This window comes from Synchiropus splendidus, chromosome 10 (assembly GCF_027744825.2).
Source record: "Synchiropus splendidus isolate RoL2022-P1 chromosome 10, RoL_Sspl_1.0, whole genome shotgun sequence".
Classification (NCBI taxonomy): Eukaryota; Metazoa; Chordata; class Actinopteri; order Syngnathiformes; family Callionymidae; genus Synchiropus; species Synchiropus splendidus.
In genome coordinates this window covers 2633538-2652413 of record NC_071343.1, presented here as the reverse complement: position 1 = coordinate 2652413, position 18876 = coordinate 2633538, and the positions used below count along the sequence as shown (strand labels likewise).

The following is an 18876-nucleotide window of genomic DNA, read 5'->3' as shown; positions in this document are numbered from 1 at the left end:
AGCACGGATGGCAGAGGAAGCTCTCCTGGAGAAGACCCTCCGATTGATGGGAAATATATATACATTAGTGGTGGGACTTTAATGAGTTAATTGCAATTAATTAATGGTAATTAACGCAATGTTTTTTCACTACACAATGTCCAGGGTTTCCACCACTCTGAATGGACTAGAAATTCTGATACAAATATTTCCAAGACATGAAAAGAGCTTCAGTTTAGACAAGGTGATATAAAAACTTGAATATAGACACCATGGTGATTTATTGTGCTGTTGTCAAACTGATGCAAAATAAACAATATTCTGTTGTTTAAATGTCTGTATGGCTCCATCATTTGGTTCAGTCATACACCACATTCATTCACATTGACAAATCTGGCTTCTTGTGGCAAATATTCTTATACTATTGATCTGCGATTAATTGGGAGTAATTAATCACAAATTCTCTAATTACTTAGATTATTTTTTTAATCGAATCCCACCCCTAATATATATATATATACATACAGTATATTTGGGGAGCAGTGGTACTGAAGGAGTTAAAATCCTCAGAAGTTTCAGAGACTCAGTGGCACAGAGAGGGGAGGGTTTCTGTCCGCAGACCCTTGGATGGGACGACCAAAGGTCACGACCTCAGTGAGTCTGTTCAGACAGCTTATAGCGAGTTGATTTCCGAGCCGACGGCGAACCTCACTCCTTCAGGCTCCTGCACGAGGCTCCGGGCCCGACACCAGCCGGACTCACTTGCTGGTGGTCATGACCTTGATGTACTGCAGGGCGTGGTGCGCCGCGGCGTTCTGAGCGTTGCCGCGGGAGATTCCGGTTCCACAGCAGACTGTGACCGGAGAGGTGGCGAGCTCGGCCAGACACTGGTACTGACCGTTCACCGTCAGCTCATCTGCCAAGGACAGAGCTTCAGTGAGGCTGAGGACGGACGTCGACAGGCTCTGCCCCGACTCCCCACGAGCTGGCGACTCACCGATGTTGATGTACGTGACCCGAAAGCCCTGCTCGGCCGACAGCTCCTGCATCACCTGGATGTAGTCAGTGTTGGGAATGCTCAGCGGACTCCTCCTCAGCAGCGCCATCTTCTCAGCCGTCGAGCTCTTCAGCTTCTCCAAGGTCACGTTGGTCGTCGGCGTCTGAACAAGAGCACCTCAGTTCGGACAGAGGGCCCCTCCCTAGTCCACCACTGACTCACCCATGTGATGACAGAGCCGCCCGACAGACTCTGAAGCTGGGCCACCATGTTGTCCGCCGCTGTCTTCTTCGCCGCTTTCTTGGAGTTGCCGGTCGCTGTGACGGCAGGACGTCAGAATCAACAGGAAACTCAGCAGGGGGACGACGCTACCTGTCTCCAGGAGCGACTCCAACCGGCAGGAGACGGTGAAGTGCCTCATGTGCGGCGGCCCGGCCTCGGCCACCACCGTGTACTCAGGAACGCGCCAGCCTCGCTGCATGGCCAGCTCCTGCAGTACAGTTCACACCCTCCGTAAACGGAGCACGTGCAGACAAGACACAGCTCACACACCTGCAGGGTTCCAACTGAGTTGGGAGGATTGTCTGCAGCGCCACCATCAGGATCGGGCTTGACACAGCGCCTCCCACTGGAAGCACAGTGAAGCACGGATCAACGACGCTCATTCATGACACCTGATCCAGGAGCTACACAGGGTAAGAGGTGGGGGACACCCGGGACAGCCCACCAGTCTGTCACAGCACAAACGGAGCCATCCATTAACCGCAGCATGCTGGGAGGAAAGCAGAGTTCGCACAGCCACTCACAGGGTTTCAGGATTGATCTGCAGACTCCTCATGGCTGCTTCTGCTGCTGCCTGTTTGGCAGCCTTCTTACTGGAGCCCTCACCTGGAACACAAGCCAGTGGTTGGACAGCATTAGAGGAGAGTGGTGCAAACATCATCTCCAACTTGGTCCTGTTCCCCCCATGTTCCAGTCTCTTCACCCAGACCTCCTGTGTCACTGCAGTGAGACCTTACCATCATCCTCTGGCAGGCTTCTTATCTGACACTGCCCCACCCCCCTGCACACAGAATACTTTCAAAACAATTACTCCACTACTATCAGCGATGCATGATGCTAAGCTTGTGGAATACAGCAACGTTTTCGTCTCTGTTGCAACAATATGTTTTGACTAGACTTTGAGGATCAGAACCTGTTTCAAAAATGGAAGTAGGTTTATTCGAAAAGAAGAACCCACAGCACGAACAGCAGAGGAGTCTTTTCCCGTTTATATATAATGTTATATTAAACCTATATTCACCTTTAAGAATGAACTACGATGGTCAGCATATTTTTCTCATCACAACAGAAAAAAACTGCTGCGTTCAGGTGTTTCCAACGTCAATTGCTGGTCAACCATAGCGTTTTCAACATTTCAACTGCTGCATGACGCATCAGCATGATGGCTACACTGTAGAGCAAATCAGATAAAAACAACAATGGACTGTGCAAAGTCCTCTCCTCACTGTTCCACCCATTTTTTTAAAATCACATTCAACAAGTGAGACATCAGTGGAGGGAAAGAAGGAGGCGTCCCCACGATGCCTTGCTTGCTGAGAGCACGCCTCAGGTCACACCTTCATCATAAACCTCATTGGTTCTTCATCTCCAACATTCTAGGCCCAACACTACCACACCATCTTTGTCTCTAAACTTCATAGACTCACTAAGCTTGACTTTCTCCTTTAACAACCTCAGTAGTTTCATCTCCGACTCGGACTACTGAGTCTGTAAACCTCCACCCTGCAGTGACCACCGCTGTCCTGCAAAGCGTCTATTTTTATTTTTGCTGCTCTGAAGTCACTGTCATCACCACCCTGCCTGCACTCTCTTCCTGACCTCCCTCATCAATCAGTCAATCAGTCTGCATGATGGCACCAAATATTTGCTTTTTCTCCGACATTCTCTGCTGTACACCCTGTCTCCCTCCTCTTCTCTCCTGCCACCTCAGCAGGAAAGAGTCAAAGTTAGAGCTGAATAAAGCTGCATGACACGGGTCAGCACAACTCACCAGTGCAGCTGACGTCACCTATCGTCACCCTGTAGATGAACCTGGGCTGGTGAGCTTCTCCTTCAGCACTTTCCATCAGAAACTCTGGGAACTTTCCTGATTTCACACCGTACTCATGGAGGATCTGTATCGGGGTCTTGTGTATGTGGTCTAGGTTCGGCGTCTCAGCATGAACGGCACTGTATAAACACAGATGACGCTCATCAACTCAGAACGTAGTTCACACTCGTCACCAGGTAGATCTTATATTTTCAGCATGTAAAAGTGCCGTTGAAGACGCCACTACTGTCTCAGAGGAAAGTGGATTTTCAGTGAGCTCACAGTGAGGACTGACAGCTCACACAACTTCATGACAATCCCAAACGACTCGTGTCCACGTTCTTAAGACTGTAGACTTCAGTTCAACACACAAACGTCTGAGACGCTTAATAACTCGTACTTGAAAACATTTCGAACAAAAGTCATGTCGCGGTTAAGTCACTGCAAGAACGAAAGTACTCACCCGGAGTTTTTACAGAAAAGCGGGTTTCGCTCCCGTGACATGTTTATCTATAAGGTGGAAACAAGAGACTACGCTATGAATTGAAACGTTCTATTTTGTGCCATTGACAATCTTATTAAAAGGAGCTGGCTAACAAACAAGTCACATTATCAACTTCCGGGTCAGCAGTTGGGTCAATTGACGTCATCATGTTTCCACTGCTATTTGACGCCATCTTCTGGGCAGAACCAGTATTGCATAAATCCGCGCTCTGGGGTGAAAAGGGAACTTAATACATTGTCTTTACGAGACAGACTTTGGGATGGACTCCATCGTAGGTAACTAATAACAATAATAGAGGTAAGAATAATAAATCATTCAAATAAACAAACACCACAACATTCAAAGGCATTTTACCGAGTTTATTCATGTTGTGTTTAAGTGAGTGCCTGTTGAGGCTTTCTATGGCCCGTGTTTGTCTTCTGTCCTATTTTCATGTGTGGTATATGAAACACGGAAAATGACAATGAACATATTAGTAAAACAAAAAAGATACAGAAAAGTTGATTTAACACTAACACTTCACAAAATTAAAATCTGGGTGACGTCACAAACATGGGGACAAACAGTTCATGAATGAATATTGTCATGTGATCTGTCCACAGTGAAAAAGAATAGGAAGGTTTGAGAATGTGGTGAAGTCATACATTGTTTTGATCTTCTCTTTAGATGAACGCGTTTGATTCAGAAGCAGCTTTCTTTATTCCTCACTGTCAGTGGATGGGGATGTGAACTAGCCAGTATGTTGGAGGAACACACTCACACACTCAGGTCACACAGACGCACTGAGGAACCAGAACCAGGAACCTCTCTGAGTCCAAATCCCAGGTACAGAGGTTCAGTGGGGGTGAAGAAGATGAGGAGGGGGGTTTGAATTCCAGAGGAAACTCTGGAAAACTCCAAAACCCCTCTAGCTGAGTTCACCACAACTGCTACTCTGTGGGAGACTTCTGAGCTCTCGACGACACTTTCTCCCTTATTGTGACAGAATTTATATCCAGCATCATCAGAGCAGCTCAGACTCCAGGAATAAGGGTTCTGTCCAAACTCAGACTCGTCTTCCTTCCCTCCGTCTCTCCTGAGAGTCACTGCCACAGAAACTCTTCCTCTCCACTCCAGCTCCCAGTAACAGGGACCAGTCACAGCATCTCTGCTCATCACCTGAGGACACCGCTCAAACCTGTCGTCATGGTCCAGATAATCCTGATCCTCCGTCACTAGTTCCACCATGCTGTTGTTGTTGGACAGCAGGAGGCGCCGGTGAGCTGTGTCTGGGTCCAGTGAGAGTGGACGGAAGTCTGAGAGAAGAAGACACACGTGGTGATGATGGTGGAAGAACAGACCTTCTCTTCAAGAAACAATCATTGTCCCAGCAAGCCAGGGAAGGCTGCTCTGTTGGTCCACATGGACTCCAGTGGAGATCATGGGGCCACAGGTCAAAACTGTGACGGGTCAACTGGGGCCACCTCAAGAGAAGAACCAGGAGGACTGGAACATCCCAGAATCATCTGGAGGAGCTGATGTCACATGTGTGTCCATGTGATGTCAGGAGCTAAATCTAGCTTAGGGAACATGATGATATTCAGAGCTCCTGAGACTCTGGAGTCAAAGTCTGAAGAGAGTGAAGGAATCAGTATTTGATGATGAGGAAAGTCCACAGTGCTGCTTCTAGATCTGCACGGAGGCTCCTCACTAGCTGGAGCTGGACATCATGTGGTGACCAGTGTTCTGGGCAGTGACCTGGACTTGATGAAGACAAGTTCCAGCAGCAGATTCAAGGGTCACATGACGTCACTAACATCACAGCTGCTCCACTAGAAGCTGACAGAGTCGAGGAATTCTCATGAAGCAAGAAGACACAGACTTACATCTCTGCAGTCCAGATGTTAACCTCTGTGGTCCACAGTGATCCAACCTGGTGGAAGAAAGAGTCATGTGACTTCAGATGTTTCAGGACTATTATCTCCTGCTGCTAAGTGGACAGCTCTTTCATGACTGTGTTGATGACAACAGATGGATGGATGGATCTCTATAAAGCTGCTCAGACTCTACTGTGTCCTTGGTGCTTCCACTGGTGCCCAGCAGGAGAACATGTCATGTATTTGGATTCATGTGCTCAGGTCAGATGAAGAGTCTGAGCAGCGTCACACACCCACATCCTCTCTGTCTGCTTCTGGATCACATGTTCAGTCTGAAGCTCTTTGGAGCTCAGTCAGTCACTTCTGCTGCTCTGTCCATACCTGAGAGTCTCCAGCCTCCAGTCTGGACTCTCCAGTCCAGCAGACAGCAGCTCCAGTCCTGGTCCTCTTGGATGGTTGAAGCTCAGGTCCAGCTCTCTCAGATGGGAGGGGTTAGAGGTCAGAGCTGAGGCCAGAGAAGCACAGCCTCTCTCTGAGATGCTACACCCTGACAGACTGTAATGACAGAGGAACAGTGTTTTAGAGAACTGTGAGAGCAGAAGAACCGTCCAGTTGTGGAGAAGAACTGAAGAGAGGAGCTGATGCGTTCTGACCTGACAGTCTCCAGGTGACAGTGTGGACTCTTCAGTCCAGCACACAGCGGCTCCACTCCTGGATCTTCCAGATCATCATTGTAGCTCAGGTCCAGTTGTGTCAGACGAGAGGACGGAGAGCTGAGGACTGAGGACAGAAGGGAACCACTTCTCCCTGAGAGATTACACCTGCTCAGGCTGTGAAAGACACATGACTGTTGAGGACAACGTTCTGATCCACTGTTTAATGATCAAAAAAGTGCTTTATTATTAATTATTTGTGCATTTGAAGAAGTTCACATGCAAGTTGCACTGTAAATAATTAAGTTTGACCTAAATCCCTAATGATCACTAGTCTTTCACTAAAACAGAAAATGTTTTTGTACCAGATTGGTGGACCATAAAGCTAATCATTTACAAAAAAACAACATGATCTAGTACTGTCACTTCCCGTCTCCCCATTGCTGTCTGAGCATTCATGGTAATGGCACACGTCAGGAGGTGAATATATAGCAAATGAAGGATGAAAATTAAAGGCTACTTCTTGGTTTCTACAAAAATGCTGGCCACGTACAAATAGGACCTTAATAAATGGGCATCCCTCGTCACTAACTTCCTTTGCAATCGTGTTCTTTATCTCAAGGTTTTTCCCTGGTGTCTTAGTTGTGTATTTTATTCGAGTTTATTCTGATCACTGCATGTTTGATATGGTGCATTAATTTAGTTCTACATTTTACAGCACAATCCCATCCAGCTCAATGATGGTCTGTTGACTCTCTGCAAATGGAGTCTCCACCTCTGACTTTCACATTTCAGCTCTGAAGCTGGACACATGATGTGTTCTGACCTGAGATTCTCCAGGTGACAGTGTGGACTCTTCAGTCCAGCACACAGCTGCTCCACTCCTGGATCCTTCAGGTCGTAGTTGTAGCTCAGGTCCAGTTGTGTCAGACGAGAGGACGGAGAGCTGAGGACTGAGGACAGAAGGGAACCACTTCTCTCGGACAGGAAACACCTTGTCAGGCTGTGAAAGAGACGAGTGTCATCAACAAGTGAGACTTTTTCAATCCTCTATTTTGACAAGACTCTTTATTTGAGGACACCCTGAACTCTTTACATTCAGAAGATTGTCACTGCATTATTGTTGGAATATTTGGAGCACTTTTATCAGTCAGAATAAACGTGACAAACACACAGGGTGAAAGAGGAACAAAATACTGGGATGTTGTTGTTAAAGAGGAGACTTTATTTATCCAGCTGCTCCAACAGGAAGTGACATAAAACAGATCATCTGTAAACAAGGCAATCTTTCTAACTTCTGTCGCTTCCTAGTTTCCTGCTTAGGAATCTTAGGAAAGGAGTCCTTTGTGAGCTTTTGACCTTGAATTGATCCTAAAAGTCATGATCAACTTGATCAGACCGATTGTTACAGCAGTACTCTCTTGGAGGCTTAGGACTGCTAAAATGGTCTCCTCATGAACTCATAAGATCAAAACTAAGTTTTCAACTCACAGTTTCAACTCACAATTCTTTCATGAGATTTCAAATGTTGTTGCCGCAACATCGTTAGCCAGTCCCACTCTGAAGCAGGACTCCAGTGTGCGACCAAAATTTTTCAGTGTGACAGTGATTTTTTTCTTTAGTCGCACTAGCGAAACCAGCTGGAATGAAGACATGGACCTCTGCCGCCCGTATACACAGCAAGTCTGTGTACACTTAACTGAGCTCGCAATAATGCTTTCTCTAACCAATAGGAATTGGGCAGCACACTCACTGCATTGGACTTGCATCCTCATATATGACAAGACCATGGCGGCACACCATGCCCTTCAGCTCCCCAGGGTTTGACAACCGACACCGGCAGCTGACCGTTGTGGAGAGTATGACTTTCACGATGGTATTCTTGAAATAAGAAGCTCTTAATAATGACATACGTCGACTCAGGGTCTCTGGATCGTTGTTGGCTTCATTAGATCAAGTGGTCCTAAAAGGGTTTGTGGTATGGTTGCCTGACTTGGTTCATATCAACACATGCAAGGTCTCCCACTGTGCTGCTGGCTCAGAAAACACAGCAGTGAAAAGAAAAAGAGAAAAGATGTTGGATATTCGAAGGACATCCATTCCAGTATTGACGGTCCTTGGTTCACTGATCATGGACAAACTCTCATCTTATGTATGTGAGTCTTCACAGAACGACCGGTCTTTAACAAATGACTGCAGGACAAGCCTGCTGAAGTTTGATGCCACTGAGAATCAGCTGCCGCATTAAAGAGCAAACTGATGAGAAAACTGACTCTTTGGAGCTGGAGTCTTCACCTCAGACTTTGAAATTAACATTTGCTGCGATGTTTCTTTCCCGAATCATAACATAATTTCTGCTACATGACACAGACTACAGTCAACATTTCGTCTCACATTCCACCAAGATTGAAAAGGATTGAAGAACAGTTCTAATCATTTCAGCCCCTTATTCCCTATTTCCCACAGAGAAACACACTAGTTTGTGTCTCATGTCCTTTCTGTTGTGTTGTCAGTCATGATATGTTCTGACCTGAGAGTCTCCAGGTGACAGTGTGGACTCTTCAGTCCAGCACACAGCTGCTCCACTCCTGGATCCTTCAGATTGTTGTAGTTCAGGTCCAGTTGTGTCAGACGAGAGGACGGAGAGCTGAGGACTGAGGACAGAAGGGAACAACCTCTCTCTGACAGGAAACACCAGCTCAGGCTGTGAAAGAGACGAGTGTCATCAACAAGTGAGACTTTTTTTAATCCTCTATTTTGACTTTAAACTTTTTAGACTAAAAAGACTTTAAACTCTTTATTTGAGGACACACTGAACTCTCATTTAGAGATCACATTGTTTATGGAATATCTGAAACACCTTTATATTGGTCAGGCTCAACTTGATTAAACATGAAGACTTTAATTACCAAACATCCCTCAGTCTGTAGCCTGGAGGGCTACTCTGTTACCAATAACGGCCACATACTGCTTGCAGTTGCCCCGGAAACTACTGCAAAGCATCATAATAAACAAAGCGCCTTCTCATTGAAGTACCTTCAGCCTGATTCCGGAGCATCAGCCCTACTTTCCTTCCTGCCTTCATTGCAGGTGGCTCCTATTTGCACAGGTGTGTCAACAGGAAGTCATCAACAGAAACAACAACGCTCAGTAAAGGTTCAAGTGAATTGTGAAAATTATATTATACCATAAGGATGAAGGGGAAAGTGTACAAAAGGGAGGTCAGGGCAGCAATGTTATACAGTGGCACTGGGGAAAAGACAGGAGGCAGAGCTGGAGGTAGCAGAGATGCTCCCTGGGAGTGAGCAGGATGGATAGGATCAGAGGGACAGCACATGTCAGGTGTTTAGGAGACAAAGACAGAGAGGCTACATTGAGATGGTTTGGACATGCACAGAGGAGAGAGAGCCAGTACATTGGTAGATGAAGATGTTGAGGATGGAACTGCCAGGCAGAAGGTGGAGAGGAAGGCCGCAGAGGAGATTGATGGAGGTGGTGAAGGAGGACATGAGGTTTGTAGGTTTGGGAGAAGGGGAAGCAGAGGACAGGGTGAGCTGGAGGAAGGTGATCCGCTGTGGCGCCCCGTGAAGGGAGAAGAAGAAAGAAAAAGAAGATGTTTCCCCATAACACAGAGTATGTCAACCTCACCACAGTACAAGCCAGAAAATGGTTTTCCTTACAGCACTTCGTTATCAATAATAAGACATTGCAGTTTGGTCTTGTACTGTTCAAAACTGTTCCGCTAAAAGAAATAACATCAGTTACTTAAGTCTGCACTTTCATTTAATCCCTTGCAACAAGCAATTTTGTGTCTCGGTACACTTAAACCCACACATGACAGTGACAAAGAAACAAAAAAACTCACAGTTGTTGTAAAAAGACACACTTCAAAAATGGTTGCACTGAATAAATCTTGTAAATTAGTTTCAAAATACATACTGACATATGTTCTGACCTGAGAGTCTCCAGGTGACAGTGTGGACTCTTCAGTCCAGCACACAGCAGCTCCGCTCCTGGATCCTTCAGGTCATTGTAGCTCAGGTCCAGTTGTGTCAGACGAGAGGACGGAGAGCTGAGGACTGAGGACAGTAGGGAACCACTTCTCTCTGACAGGAAACACCTGCTCAAGCTGTGAAACAAGTGTCACACGGAACTCTTTAGATTCAGAAGGTCATCATCAAGTTACTGTATTATTGGAGACTTTTGATTCATTTTGATTCCTTCCCTAATATAGAGCTGGAGAGGTTTCTTTAGAAAAGCCTCCACACAAAGCTACTTTAATGTCATTGATACAAGAATGATTCATTGTCAGTGCCCTGGTGTCTGTTGTTGCAGGGCAGTACCCCAGCATGGCTGAATGTTTCGAGACATAGGACATCAGCACTTCATCATCGAATGTAGTCATCCACCGAACAGGTGAAGAAAAACGTGTTCATATTCTCACGCCTGGGCTACAGTAACTTTGTCGCAAGTAGAAATTTCTCTCATGCTTCCAATTCAGCCACATTCCACCTGGAGGCTCTGGCCTCAGCTTGAGACTTGGATTGAGCAGCACCTTCCGGATGAGGACTGGATGACGTGACTCTTATTGGATTGCGCGTATTCTCACGAGATGGATTAACCAATAGTGAAGGCCGTTAAAGATCTACACATTGATAGAACTTGGGTTACATTAAGTAATATTCATCAAATTAAAAAGCTTGTGTTGAGTTTGTTTTGTAAACGTTGTTTAAAGTTTGGAACTTATCTGCGGTGTCCTCCAGCCAGAAGCGTCAGAGAAGCCATCAATCACAGCATGCTTCCATGCTGCGCCTCTCATGAGATGTGGATAACCGCGAGATTACACCTGCCAACATGGTTACCACGATGGCTGCACTATGGCTGCAAAAGGGTTCATGGAAACCAGTGTGATGCCACTACGAGTACGACATTGTACAGTCACAAATAATCGGACATTTAGCGCATCCTTCTGGGAAAAACTGTCTGCCCATTTTTCATCTTTTGCAGTTCAGGGCGTCCATGGGAAGTCCAGACGCCTCCTAACTAAAGGACAGCTGGGACATGTCCTGCATTTTTTATAAAAATTGTAATACATTGCTTTGTTTTGTAAATTTGTGCACATCAAAATAAAATATTGACTTTATAATCACTCAGCGGAGGTTGTGCTCAAAAACAAATGATGTGTTCTGACCTGAGAGTCTCCAGGTGACAGTGTGGACTCTTCAGTCCAGCACACAGCAGCTCCACTCCTGGATCCTTCAGATTGTTGTAGTTCAGATCCAGTTGTGTCAGACAAGAGGACGGAGAGCTGAGCACTGATGACAGAAGGGAACCACTTCTCTCTGACAGATTACAGACTTTAAGCCTGAATAGAAAAAGATGATGAAATTAAACAATGTGCTGTTCATATCATCAGAGATGTTTCAGTGTCCAATCCACTTACAGAACAGCTTTTGAAGCTTGGACCACCACAAGCAGCCTCTCAAGAGCCCTTTCTGAAGCTGAGAATTTCTTCAGGTCAAACACCTCCAGATCTTCCTCTGAGGACAGTAAGATGAAGGCCAGAGTGGACCACTGAGCAGGAGACAGTTGCTTTGTGGAGAGACGTCCTGATCTCAGCTGCTGTTGGACCTCCTCCACTAGAGAAGTGTCCTTCACTTCACTCAGACAGTGGAACAGATTGATGATTCTCTCTGGAGACACTTTCTCACTTATCTTCTTCTTGATGAGCTCTGCTGTGTCTTGATGGGTCCAGGAGCTACTTCCTGTTTTTGTCAACAAACCCTGAAGGAGCCTCTGGCTGCTCGGCAGTGAAAGACCCAGAAGGAAGCGCAGGAACAAATCCAAATGTCCATTTGGACTTTCTACAGCTTCATTTATTGCTCTCTGGTAGAATTGTTCTGCAAGATGCTTGTTTCTAAATATTCTTATCACAATAGAAGTTTGTTGTGAATGGAGCAGATTGACTCCAGAGTTGAAAAACTTCAGGTGGACATGAAGAGCAGCCAGAAACTCCTGAAGACTCAGGTGGATGAAGCAGAAGACCTTGTCCTGGTACAGTCCTCTCTCCTCTCTGAAGATCTGTGTGAAGACTCCTGAGTAAACTGCAGCAGCTGTGATGTCGATGCCACACTCTGTGAGGTCTGATTCATAGAAGATCAAGTTTCCTCTTTGCAGCTGCTCAAAAGCCAGTTTTCCCAGAGACTCAATCATCTTCCTGCTCTCAGGATCCCAAACTGTGTCTGTCCCTGCTCCTCCATGGTACTTGAGCTTCTTGACTTTGGCCTGAACCACCAGGAAGTGGATGTACATCTCAGTCAGGGTCTTGGGCAGCTCTCCGCTCTCTCTGCTCTTCAACATGTCCTCCAGAACTGTGGCAGTGATCCAGCAGAAGATGGGGATGTGACACATGATGTGGAGGCTTCGTGAGCTCCTGATGTGAGAGATGATGGTGGTCTGCTCCTCATCTCTGAACCTCTTCCTGAAGTACTCCTCCTTCTGGAGGTCAGTGAACCCTCTGACCTCTGTCACCATGTCCACACACTCAGGAGGGATCTGATTGACTGCTGCAGGTCGTGTGGTGATCCAGAGCTGAGCTGAGGGAAGCAGCTTCCCGCTGATGAGGTTGGTCAGCAGGACGTCTACTGAGGTGGACTCTGTAGCTTCTGTCAGGAACCGACTGTTGAAGTCCAGAGGGAGTCGACACTCGTCCAGACCATCCAAGATGAACAGAACCTGGACTCCTTCAAAGCTGCTGAGTCCTGAGTCTTTGGTTTCAGGAAAGAAGCGATGAACAAGTTCCACCAAACTCAACTGCTTCTCTTTCAGCAGGTTCAGCTCTCTGAAGGTGAAAGGAAACACGAGCTGTAAGTTCTGGTGGGCTTTGTCTTCAGCCCAGTCCAGAGTCAGCTTCTGTGTCAGGAGGGTCTTCCCAATGCCAGCCACGCCCTTTGTCAGCAGGCTCCTGATTGGTCCCTCTCTCTCAGGTGAGGCTTTAAAGAGGTCTTCTTGTCTGATGGTAGTTTCTGCTCTGGTCTGGTTCCTGGTTGCTGCTTCGATCTGTCGGACCTCGTGCTCCTGGTTGACCTGGTCTATGCCCCCCTCAGTGATGTAGAGCTCTGTGTAGATCTGATTCAGAGGGGCAGAGTTTCCTGCTTTAGCGACACCCTCAAACACACCATAGAACTTCTTCTGCAGGCTCCTCTTCAGTCGCTCTGCACACGCTCCAGCACGACTTCCTGAATGAAGAGAGAAGTCACATGATCAGAAGACTCTGGAAGGTGAAGCGGATCATTCTCCAGATCATTCTTCTAATCAGATCCAGGTGTTTCAGCTCAAATGGACTTTTATATTGAACGCTTCAGATTCAGCAGGTTGAAGGTTCAAATCCTCTTACTGCTCCACACACGATCAGCAAGCTCCACCTCCTCCATGCTCCTCAGGAGGTTCATGATGAAGTCCAGGAAAGCTTCTCTGCTGCTCCTCATCTGCTCCTCGTCACACTTCAACTTCACCTCCTCCTCCTCATCCTGGTATTTGGGATCATCTGGACTGAGGAATCTTTGGACGCTCCTCACTTCCTTCTTGACCAGGGTCATGACAGTCTCCTCAAGCAGCTGCAACACACACATGACCTGATCATGTGACAGAGAGAAAACCTGCAGACCTTCCGGGGTGATCTGAATCCTGAGTGGTGAGTTAGCATCTGTTGTAGTTAGCAGGAGCAGCTTCAACATACCTGAAGTGTGGAGTCCAGATCTGTCTGATGCTGCTGGACACGCAGGTCTGAGACCTGTTGATCCTCTCTGTGAAGAACATCACGCAATAAATAAGCTCTGTCTACTTTCACAAGGACACTGATGATCTGATGAAGGTCAAGACTCAGACTTTGACTCTTCCAGGTGCAGCCCTGCCGAAATAGACCAATCTAGATCCAAATTCATGGAAAACAGACATGACACACACACTTCAGTCATGATTTTAAGTGGACTTCACTGATTGTTCTTTCGGATGTTTAGTTTCCTCCATCACTGTCTGCAGCACTTTTCACGGCAGTCTAGTAAAGATAAAAGGGCAATGAAGAACAATTTGAGTTTAGCAGCATTTCTTTAAATAAATATTTTCACCTAAACTCAGAGGTCACTAACTAGTGATGGAACAGAAACACAGAGCTGTTGGTCATCACATTAAAAGGAACCTTCTTTCCCAACAGATGACTTTTGCAATGAAATAAAATAAATATATTTGACATAAAGGCGTGGACTTCATCAGGAGTCCAACAGCACCTGTCTGTCCGACAGCCGCTGTTATTTACTTATTGCCGACATACAGTATGAACTGAGAATAAGCATGTGAGCGTCTGAGGGTATCAGTCCAAGCAGCAGCCCCACAGACTGTTGTACAACAATCACAGTATTTGAGGGACAGAAACACCCACCTCTCTCCAGAAGACTCTTCTGGTTCCTCCTGAAAGATCCTAAAAAAGACGCAACTGTTGATCAGCACTTCAATCTGTTGTTCACCATCTGACGTCCCCTCAGATGTCCCCTCAGTGTTGCGCCCTCTCTGGTTGTCCCGTGGACAGTTAACGGTACTTCACTTTCACACCTTTACCTGTCATCTGCACACTCCTGTCCACCTTTGAAGTCAATGAGTTTATCCATCGACCTGCCATCTCCGTCTTCTTGTTCTGCAGCATTAGATGTGAGTTGCTCTGATCTGAACACAGAAGTTGCAGTGGGAAAAATTATTTCAAGTATTGACTGGAGAACTAACTGATCCCCTCACCTCTGAGCGCGAGTCTGGCTAGCAAGGTCCTGAGGGGCATTAGAGGCCGCAGCTTCCTCCTCTCTGTCCAAACCTTCACACCAATACAACATCATCAACAATCAATATGGTGTTGGTTTGATTAAACGACAGGACATTTGTCTTTGTTCTTCAGGGAGATAGAGTTGACATGTGTCTTTTGAGGTTTGTTGTCAAGTTTCCATCAGAATGCATTGAACCAAATTCAAATATAGAGTCCTAGATGGTTGGTGACTAGGGGGCGACATCCCTCCTGCTAAGTTATTTAATATCCCTGAGAATCTCTGGGGACACTGACTGCTTTTTGACTGCTACTTGTATACAATGCAACAATAATGAAGCCATTTTCTATGATGGTCATACAAATGTCAGAATTTGTCATGCAAGGTTTTTACAGTGTATTCGAGCAGAGTGAAATAAATATTCATTCATTCATAATGTGGCATAAAAAACTATCATCATACTGTTAAGAAGATAGCCTAAAACCAAATGCAGTAGTAAATGAATGCAGTCCAAAAACCTAAAATCACAAAGTTAAGAAACTTGGAATGGCACAGCGGTCCTAATTAAGCCAAATATTCTCATACAGGTCTTTTCCTCAGAATAGTCTTCACAAGATTAAGAATGGATAAACCAATCCCACACACACATGCGCTTGCATCTTTATAGGACAGCTCATTGCCATAACTCTTTGCCCAGCCGCTCACCTTTAACCTAACCATCCAAAACAAATGGATGACCTTAACCTGGACTCTGAACCAACCAACCAACCAATTATAATGACTCAGTTATTTTGAAGTCTTCGTCCTCCAATTGAGGCGTCAGGTCTTGGGGTATCCCATCATGCATTGAATGGTCTCACTAGATTGCTGTTATTATTTTTTTTGTCATCCTCCTGTATGGATATCATCTGGTCGTATTGTCAAAATCGTCTAAGAATATCATATTGGACAAAGAGAGGGTGCTCTGTGCGGGCCACTCACAGACTAAAATTGGGCACCCAGCAGTTGGCCACAAAACCCCATCCTGAGGGCCGCAAATGGTCCACGGGATGCAAGTTTGACTCCCCTGCCATAAATCTAACCATCCAAAACAAATGGCTAACCTTAGCCAGGACCTAAGCCAAACTTAAATTAGAACGGCGCAGTTATTTTTAAGTTTCAATCCTCAAATTAAGACTTCAACTTGTGGGAAGTGGCAAAATGTACCCACAAACCCATAAGGTCCCCACAAGTAGGTGTGTTTCCAAAAATTGGTCCAGGTATAGCTATAGAAGGACCACACACACTTTGGCCGGGGGCTTGATGAAATAATCGATTTTAGGACTGACTCTGGTTTATAATCTCAGTCTTTGTTTGAAACAAAAACTATTGAACCAACAAATTGTGCCGACTGTGTCAAAGAGTAAACAAATGAATGACGTTGGAAGTGTGAAAAGTGGCCAGACAGGTTTAAACCAGTTCACAGACCTGCAGACAGAGACACACAAAACACAATAGATTCATCTATTTAGAAAGACTCCACTATCCATGAATACATTTTGAATCATCATCAAATGTTTATCAAAATAAGAAGAAAAACTATAATCTGATCAACAATTAAGCACAAAAATGCCACTCTCCAGTTTCAGTTCTCCATGTTAACACTGTATTTGACATCTTTATGCGTCCCTTTTCTGATTTTTCATCAACATTTGTTGTTTGGACTGAAGTCTCCTTGTCATTTTCTCACATTATCATGTTTTATCAACTTCTCAACAGAACGTTGTTTAGAAAACTGGCAAGAATGAAGAAGTGCAGGTTGGACAGGTCTGAACTATTGACATGTACACACATACGAACAATCTTGTGTCATAAATGTCACATATATTTAAAAGCTTTCATTTACTTCACTTGTTTTGCTTTTCAATTAAAGCCAAGCTGTCTTTTCTTTAATTAAGCGATGGAGAGTTTGACACCACAGACTCATCCACACACATCATGACAACACTCATAATTCGTCCACTGAGCCTGTGACTGCACTACAGCAATACTCCTCTTGAGTGGATGGTCACTGACCTCTGAGCAGTTCTTGTCTGGTCTCCATGTTTCAATCTTCAGCAGAGTTCGCCTCCTTCTCACGGAAACATGCACACAGTAACTGGGGCACGCCCCGCGTGTCGGCAGCCAGTCCTGCCAGGAACACACATGATCAGTGAGATAGTCTCCTGGTGTTAGAGAAAGTGCTGACAAAAGACCAAGTTCATTTACATTAGTAACTACCTACGACGCCCGCAGTGATGATGAATGATGATGATGATGGTGAGATTAAGATGGAGGAGGTGAGCAGCCATAGGTGACAACAGAACAAAGGCGGGTGTAAAGGAAGTTTTCTATTAAACAATAAGTAGCACACTGACATTTAAGAAAATAAACATTGAAACACATTTAAGCACCACATGTACTATCCATGACAATTAAAGCATCACTTAACATCGCTTGAAAAAGTACAGGTGCAACAGGTGCAACTCTGTCATAAAAAAGTCAATCATTTCATGTAGTTTAACTGCACACTTAATTCACCATTTTTATGGCAGTTGATCTTTGGGGTGTCAGTGTTTGTTCATTCACAATCTTCCGCAGCAGTAAACATCCAATATATTACATATTGATGTATGGCAATATTCAAACGCATACGCGTCATCATTCAAAACTGTCGTTTTACTGACTAACCTCGCTCCCTGACTGTCATAAAAACCCCCTCAGTGAACACCACGTTCGTGGTGTATCACAGAAACTATCTTTGCCGAATATCACACGTAAGGCTGACCAACACGAACATCTATCAGCTACACCACGTGCCATTTTGCAGTGCAGAATACTGAAGAACTCTTTTGTATCATGCCTTTGACGGTTAAAAAACTCGTACACGTAGCAAACACGAAGTGACGGAGCTCGCGCCACAGTAACCACAGTAGTGTTAGCACCCGAAGCTAGCACCTGTTAGCTGACTTATTGCACTCCAATTAAACATATTTAAAAACGTAACATAAAATTATTTATATTCATTTACAACTGAGAAACGACTAAGCGATGCAACGTGTTAGCGTCACCAGCTGTTTTAAGTTTTAGAGCCTTTAAACAGCTAAAATTACAGAGTCTAAACAGTCAAATCAGTTGATGTTGTTAGTTGACGCTTCTAGCACAATATGACGACACAAATGAAAAACCTCTTTCTTTTCATCCCTTTCAGAAAATTAAACATTTTTGAAGCGACACGACCGGACAACAAAGCAAACATCCACAAATTAATAACATTCGTAAGACATTGAAGTTCATTAAGTGGACGCCGTCTTCGCTGACCACGGCTACATACTGACACCCACCGGCGCTTATGAGAATCGCCTTCCAGGTGAACAATGTATTTTCGATGTTTCACGGTGTGTCGGCTTCTTAAATGTCAGTCTGTTCCAACATGGACAACATTTCACCGGTGGATTTTTTTGGATCAATATTTGTTGGTGTAGGAGCATCCAGCTGAGCGGCATGGACTGAAGGTTCACAGGAAAACACTGGCCTGGGGATTGGACCAGGGGTGTCAAACCCTGGGGAATTGGATTAATCCATCGCATTTAATGGTACATGACCACATTTTTCAATTGGAATGAATTTGGTGTATTACTGAATCAAACGGACATACATTTAAACAACAAAATATTGTTTATTTTGCATCACTTTTACAATAGCACAATGAGTCAGGATGGTATATTCAAGTTTTTATATAACTTTATTTTAACTAAAGCTCTTTTAATGTCTTGGAAATATTTGAATAAGAATTTCAAGTACATTCAGAGTACTGGAAACCCTGGCCATTGTGTTGCGAAAAACATCCTTGAATAAAAGCAAACAGATTGCTTTTGTTTGCTTTTGTTCAGGGATTCCTCCATGTTTGTTGTTGTTGTTACCATCCTAGCTACATCATGTCTTGTGCATCAGTGTGGTCCAGGAACT

At 45.1% G+C, this 18876-nt stretch overlaps 2 protein-coding genes across 7 annotated transcripts; both read right to left on the bottom strand.

The window, feature by feature from the left end:
• Positions 1–224: 224 nt before the first annotated feature.
• prkra (protein kinase, interferon-inducible double stranded RNA dependent activator) lies at positions 225–3721 on the bottom strand. Of its 2 annotated transcripts, XM_053877382.1 has the most exons (8): positions 3532–3721; positions 3030–3208; positions 1783–1864; positions 1529–1604; positions 1349–1466; positions 1199–1293; positions 977–1139; positions 225–895 (listed from the first exon to the last, which is right to left on the bottom strand). In XM_053877382.1, exons 1-8 carry the CDS (start codon positions 3570–3572, stop codon positions 738–740), a joined length of 912 nt encoding a protein of 303 aa, XP_053733357.1. In that variant the 5' UTR covers positions 3573–3721; the 3' UTR covers positions 225–737. The 2 variants fall into 2 exon arrangements, with proteins under 2 accessions (XP_053733357.1, XP_053733358.1); XM_053877383.1 differs by lacking the exon at positions 3030–3208 and having other exon boundaries at positions 3532–3676.
• Positions 3722–3916: 195 nt separating this feature from the next.
• On the bottom strand, positions 3917–18411 carry LOC128766038 (NACHT, LRR and PYD domains-containing protein 3-like). 5 transcript variants are annotated; one of them, XM_053877379.1, is made up of 16 exons: positions 18252–18411; positions 16945–17058; positions 14870–14942; positions 14696–14800; positions 14520–14558; positions 13821–13887; positions 13479–13698; positions 11526–13320; positions 11274–11447; positions 10038–10211; positions 8613–8786; positions 6909–7085; positions 6083–6259; positions 5811–5984; positions 5439–5485; positions 3918–4868 (listed from the first exon to the last, which is right to left on the bottom strand). In XM_053877379.1, the coding sequence occupies exons 2-16, from the start codon at positions 16970–16972 to the stop codon at positions 4330–4332; spliced, it is 3963 nt and encodes a 1320-aa protein (XP_053733354.1). In that variant the 5' UTR covers positions 16973–17058; positions 18252–18411; the 3' UTR covers positions 3918–4329. The 5 variants fall into 5 exon arrangements, with proteins under 5 accessions (XP_053733355.1, XP_053733354.1, XP_053733351.1 ...); XM_053877376.1 differs by lacking the exon at positions 18252–18411 and adding an exon at positions 17137–18208; XM_053877378.1 differs by lacking the exon at positions 18252–18411 and adding an exon at positions 17149–18208.
• Positions 18412–18876: the final 465 nt, after the last annotated feature.

Excerpts from the sequence above, each read along its gene's own strand:
- prkra (XM_053877382.1), bottom strand. The coding sequence starts at position 3,572 with ATGTCACGGGAGCGAAACCCGCTTTTCTGTAAAAACTCCGG. Across the intron at positions 3,209-3,531 it reads CTTTTCTGTAAAAACTCCGG|TGCCGTTCATGCTGAGACGC; the intron begins GTGAGTACTTTC and ends GTGTTTATACAG. Across the intron at positions 1,865-3,029 it reads AGGTGACGTCAGCTGCACTG|GTGAGGGCTCCAGTAAGAAG; the intron begins GTGAGTTGTGCT and ends CTTGTGTTCCAG.
- LOC128766038 (XM_053877379.1), bottom strand. The coding sequence starts at position 16,972 with ATGGAGACCAGACAAGAACTGCTCAGAG. Across the intron at positions 13,321-13,478 it reads TGCTGATCGTGTGTGGAGCA|GAAGTCGTGCTGGAGCGTGT; the intron begins GTAAGAGGATTT and ends CTCTTCATTCAG. Across the intron at positions 10,212-11,273 it reads TGTCACCTGGAGACTCTCAG|CTTGAGCAGGTGTTTCCTGT; the intron begins GTCAGAACACAT and ends CTTGTTTCACAG.